The sequence below is a fragment of the Choloepus didactylus genome, chromosome 6 (genome assembly GCF_015220235.1).
Source record: "Choloepus didactylus isolate mChoDid1 chromosome 6, mChoDid1.pri, whole genome shotgun sequence".
Lineage (NCBI taxonomy): Eukaryota > Metazoa > Chordata > Mammalia > Pilosa > Megalonychidae > Choloepus > Choloepus didactylus.
The window spans coordinates 58,016,449-58,022,284 of NC_051312.1; the positions used below are offsets into that span (position 1 = coordinate 58,016,449).

At 39.2% G+C, this 5,836-nt stretch overlaps 1 protein-coding gene across 1 annotated transcript; it reads left to right on the forward strand.

Annotated features, from left to right (window-relative positions):
* Positions 1–1,283: 1,283 nt before the first annotated feature.
* On the forward strand, positions 1,284–4,191 carry CCDC179 (coiled-coil domain containing 179). The gene is made up of 3 exons (XM_037839606.1): positions 1,284–1,369; positions 2,261–2,305; positions 4,036–4,191. The coding sequence occupies exons 1-3, from the start codon at positions 1,325–1,327 to the stop codon at positions 4,189–4,191; spliced, it is 246 nt and encodes an 81-aa protein (XP_037695534.1). The 5' UTR covers positions 1,284–1,324.
* The last annotated feature ends 1,645 nt before the right edge of the window (positions 4,192–5,836 follow it).

Genomic DNA, 5,836 nt, shown 5'->3' on the forward strand with positions numbered 1-5,836 from the left:
AGGCACAGGCAATTCTCACAAATTTTACTATAAATGGAGAAGATGGGCAATAGTTAGATTTTGCTCTTATTTTCAAAGGGGTTTTTTTCATTAATTTGAAGAGGGGAAGATTTGAGCAAGTAATATTTAAATGTTTAAAGGAAAGAGGCAATATAGAGAAAAGGAGGTTAGCCAGGAGAGGGAACAATCTGTAGATTAAGATCCCTGAGGAGGATCCTAGGAAGGAATTGCAGAGATGAAAAGATCCATCTGAGATAGGAGGAAAGGCACTGACATTTTCCATTGCAACAAAAATTATAGGGGAAAGGATGATTTGGATACAGACAAGGTGATGGACTTACAGGTGGCTAGGAAATGAGGTAGCTCTAGTCTGCACTTCCAGAGCAATTGGTAGCATAGCACAGTTCTTAAAGAGTACTCTGGATCCAGACTTTCTGGATTTAAATCCCAGTTCACCCTCTTCCTAATTGTATAACCAAAAGCAAATTATTTAACATCTGAATGCCTTGTTTCCTGGATGATAATATTTATGCACTTACCCCCTTGGGTTGTTGTACGGAGTTGGTAAATTAATATATATACATTCTTCTAACAGGACTGAGCATTCTACGTGTTAGCCATTATCAGGGTGTGAAGCAAGAATCGTTGTCCTATTTCTGCTGAAAATGACTGAGAGATGGTGGGTTCAGAGATTTTAATGGAGGAAAGACAGATTAAAGGGATAATGTCTCAGAGTTCAAAACAGAAAACGCTAGCACCGGTTAGAATTGGTAAACAGTGGTGAAGACCCAGTGTAAATAGAAGATCAGGGACATGTATTGCAGCGATCTTCCAGTGTTTCCCTCTTGCGCCCAGGTATAATCCGGGAAGAGGGCAGTTGGTTTGTTACAACAGTAAGCTGTGATGGAACAACAATGTAGTAATGGAACTGAGAACGCTGACTATAGAGAGGCTGAAGTGAGAGATCATAGCGTCTAGGCCAGGTAAGTTCAGAAGTGAAGGGAGCTCCAAAGAGAGAGAGTTGCGAGGCGAGGACCAGAAGAGGTGGTAGAAATGTTATCACGTGGTTTTTTGAGCAAGAGAGCTGGAAGGACAGGAAATGGTGGGGGATGCCCAAATTCTATACTACCAGGATACTACCGGCTTCCTCTTCCGGCAGTGGGGTTGAAAAGCAACCATGGGAAAGGGCGGGGCCCACGGGGCGAAGATAAAGAGAATTGTGACGAAAGAGCCGAATGGGGGCGGGGCGGGGCGGGCCAGGGGCGTTGGCGGTCCCACTGTCCAGTCAGGTGGGCGGCGCCGGAGGCGCTGGAGGCTCTGCAGCATGTGCCTGTACTGCAGGGGGGACGAAACTACCCAAGTCAACCCCGTGAGTCCTCCGAGGCCCTTACCTCCGCCTTGGCCTCCCCTGCCCTGGGCTTTGAGCTCAGAAGTCGCTGCTGGGATTAGCGCTTCCAGCGGCAGCACAGGCGGTTTGGTGGTGGGGGTTGGGAGATCCCGGAAAAACTAGACTGACTAGGCGCGGGTCTGCAGGACCGAATGGGAGGAGGAAAAGCCCCACAAGGCCCGGGCTCCGAGTCAGGCGCTATAAACAGCGTTTGTTGACTGACCCATGGACTCGCTCTAGGAAGAGCCACGTGGGAAGCAGCGATAAAATTCTTCACATTCATATGGGGAGGAGATTGCTTTTGTGTCTTAAAGGGGATCAAAATGGGGAGGAGTATTTAAAGTGCGATTTAGAAATTAGGGGAATGGGGTGGGAACCCCATAAACTAACACACAAACCCCCTGTGCCTGCAAAAAACACACCACCTGCTGAGGCTTCTCAGTCACCCCAGCTTTCCTAGGCTTTAGAAGCCCAGATTAGAGACAATCAAGTCTAGCTTCGTCAGTCAAGAGCAGGGTGACACCATTAAAGTCAATTTCCAGCAGAAACATGAATTTGTGGATTTCTTGAACATTTTTTTTTTTTTGTCCAGCATAAATCCCGGTACTCTATGTGTTGCTGGCAGTATGGTCCATGTCTGATTCTTTTTTCTCATAATAACAATACTGTCCCCATCCTCCATACTATTTTTCTTTTTTTTTTTCTCTTTTTGTTTTTTTTTTCTTTAAATAGATACTCTAATTCTGGTCCTGACTCTTGCAGTTAACATGTCAAATATAATATAAATTAAAAACAGTACCATGGGCTTGGTATCATAATAATTTGTTTCCTCATGACTTTTTTGTCTTTTTAAAAATTTTACATATTATGCAGGAAGGATCAAGATTGCATCATCCTTCAGATGTCACTAGAACACAGGTAATGTTTAAATAAAATACCAAATTCTGGTTATTTAAAAATTGTGCTTTTCACCTGTTCCTTTATGTGTGGTCACTTCTAACATAATAGAACTTTTATTAGTTATACACTCTGCAATAGCTTTCTTGAGACTCTGGGGTTTTGTGACTACTGTTTAGAATGGGTTTTTGGGAAATCTAAATGGCTTATATTCTCATTTTTTATTGTAACATTTTAGACATACACAAGAATATAGGTAGCATGTATAAATTGTAAATCAGAATAAATTACACCTCTAACTTAATTAAATTGTTATGTGTTTCTTTGAATCCATTAAGGAGCTCTTTCCTTAATCTACCTCCCCTGAATCTCTCCCAGTGGTGACCAGTATTTTGAATTTTCTGTTTACCAACCTATAGTTTTTCTTTTATAGTTTTGTCACATATCTGCCTCTAGCAGTATATCTTTATTTTTTATTGGTTTCAACTTTATAAACTATAATAAGATCATGCAAAATTTAGTGTATGATTTACTCTTCTCAACATTGTTTTCTAAAATCCATCTATATTGCTGGATATGGTTGTAGTTCCTTTATTTTCACTGTTGTTTTAATATTTCATTGTGAATTTATCACACAGTTCATATATCCTTTCTCCCTTCAGTGGTCCTTGTGTGTTTCCACATTTTTCTCATAATGAACAGTGCTGTGAACATTCCAGTACATATCTCCTCGTTTAGGCAGGAGTGGAATGGCTGGATCACAGTGAGAACAAATTTTTCATTGTTTTAAAATGTGTTTTATTGTTTTCAAAGTGATTTAACAATTTACACTCCCATTGGCAATGATAAAAGCTGCTGTTATTCATATTTTCTCCACCCCAATACTGTATTTCATTACCTTCAAAGCAATCTAGATTGATCCCCTAGGTCTCTGGTACTTCAATGGGAATATAAAAAGCTGTGAGTGACACGTGACATTTAAGAGGAGTAAAGAATGCACACAAGTTTTGTATTATTCTTAAAAACAGAAAATCCCATTTAAGTTTTTAATGAACTTTCCCTTTAAAATAAAAGTAAAAGCATGTATCCCTGAATCTTGTATCTATGCATATTCTCTTTGCAGTAGGAATCAAGAGTAAATAATCTAATCTAAAAATCCTACTGATGTTCCAGTGTATTTTTTTCATCTATGAATTGCACATTTTGAAAAAAAGGTTTCTGCTATTTAGCTATGCAAACTGAATGCACTGATATAATTTCTTTTATTGGCACAAAACCAATATATATTCAGCATTGTTTTAGTCAGCTTGGCTGCCAAAATACAATATATCAGACACGGGCTGGCTTTTAACAATGAGAATGTATTCGTTTACAAGACACTCAGCAGCAGGTACTGGTTTCTTCCTTCGCTTCTGGGCTTTCTTGCTGTCAGCTTCTTCCATGGCTTTCTTTCTGAGCTTGTGTGTCTTTCTCTCTGTGTCTTCCTCTGAATTTCATCCTCTTATCAAGGACTCCAGTGAGAGGATTAAGACCCACACTGAATTAAGACCCACCCTGAATAAGTTGGGTCGCATCTTAAGTTAGGATCCTACTCACAAAAGATCCTACTTACAATGGGTCCACATTCACAGGAATGGATGAATTTCAAAAACGTAATTTTCTGGGGCCGATAAAGCCTCCAAACTATCACAAGCATGGTACCTTTTTCTGTTATAAAAAGTATGATTTGTTTCTTTTTAATTTTCCTAAAGTCCACAGCTAAACGTATTCAGCGTATGCAATTCATAATGAAGCAGAAGAGGCACCTAAATAAACGGTTTGCAAGGCCTTCTCCAATTCCAGAACCAGGACTCCTAGTAAGTTTAGAGAGTCTGAAATTTAACAGATACTTAAATGCAAAGACATGATCATTTAAAAATTGTATACTGTTCACTCTGATTTTTTTTTTCCCTTTTTCCTTTGAGAAATTTGTAATTTCAGTTTGGGAAGGTACCTTAGAAGTCCCCTGATAAAATGCTCATTATTTAAATCTCCTCTGAAGGCCTCTCCTAGAGGTGAGGTGATATAATGAAAAGAGAGTGATCTTTGAAATCAGGCTGTTCTGGATTTCAGTTCTTGCTTTGCCATATATTAGCTGACTACCCAAGGTGTTTCACTTAAATCTTTTGGGTTACATTCTTTAGAAAATAAATAACAAAATCCCCTGCCAAATAGTCATCAACCTAGGCTTGAATACTTGCAACATCAGAAAACTCTCTACAACAATGCTTAGTTCATCTTTGTGTATCTCTGACCAGGATTTGAAAGTTTTTCACATAATAAGTCATATTTATATTTCTTGTAGCCAGACATAAATTCAATTTCCCTTCCATCTAAATGTCCAGCAGATATTTGAGAAGATCTATTATGTTACTCCATAACTAGGCTTTTCCTCTGGAATAAAAATCCACATTTCCCTCAGCCATTCCACTTTCATATGTCAATGAATGAAGCTAATTGAACTTTCCACTTCTTTAAATGTCCTTGCAGCTAGGGATGTCAATGACCCAGTTGTGAGCAATGAAATATAAGTGAAAGGCTAAGGAGACTTTTTTCCTGGTCAAAAGAGCCCTGGCCTTATTCTGGGATTTATTCTGGGAAGTCTTCAGGATCATGACTCTATCTGATATTGAAAGATTTTGGAGAATAGCTCCAATAATTAAGATTTTCTTTCTGTTGGTTTTCTTTTAAAAATAAATTTACAAGTACAGCTAATGAATAACTGTGTCAGTTAGGACTTGGTAACTTTAGCTACTTGAAACAGAAACCAACTTGCAGTGGTTAACCAAATAGGGGCATTTATTTTCTCCAAACAAAAATCCCTGATCTAGGCAGCCTGACTGATACAATGGTTCAAAAAGTCACCAAAGTCTCAGGTTCCTTCTGTCTTTTTGATCCTCCATCCTTATCATATGGCTTTTATTCTCTTGGTCTCAAAATGGCTTCTCCATCTACAGGCATCATGTCCACATTCCAAGAGGAAAAGGACATAGGACAAATGGCAAAAGGCATATACTGACTGAGTCTGTTCTCTTTTGATTGGGGAAGCAAGCCTCCTTAGCCTCTTACTTATATTTCATTGGTCACAACTAGTTCTCTGGCATCCCTAGCTGCGAGGACATTTAGAGACGTGAAAAGTTTAACCAGCTTCATTCTGCTCTGAAGAGAATTGTGTTCTGTTTGCATGGAAGAAAGAACCTTCTCTTTTTTAGACTGTGATGATCCTCTTTCTGTAATTTACCCTCCTCCACGATTTCTGGAGTTAATGCATATTATGAGTAAAGGTAAGGCCCAATAGATTTGTTTAGCATTTGTATTTGCATAGCCAAGGGAGCTTATGCATTGCCACACCAAAATCCAGGATTGTCAATTTTGCAGAGGTCTTGTACAGTCACAAATATCTACAAAGCCCTTCCCTTGCTGGTGTACCAGTGTTTTTAATCCCACCTCCATAATCATGGCTTCTCTAGTGACCATTAAAATATGTCTGCACAACATATTCTATGTTCAGCT

What these genes read in the sequence shown, in the direction of transcription:
- CCDC179 (XM_037839606.1), top strand. Translation starts at nt 1,325, where the DNA reads ATGTGCCTGTACTGCAGGGGGGACGAAACTACCCAAGTCAACCCC. An exon ending in AAACTACCCAAGTCAACCCC is followed by an intron (nt 1,370 to 2,260) that starts GTGAGTCCTCCG and finishes CATATTATGCAG; the next exon opens with GAAGGATCAAGATTGCATCA. An exon ending in CAGATGTCACTAGAACACAG is followed by an intron (nt 2,306 to 4,035) that starts GTAATGTTTAAA and finishes ATTTTCCTAAAG; the next exon opens with TCCACAGCTAAACGTATTCA.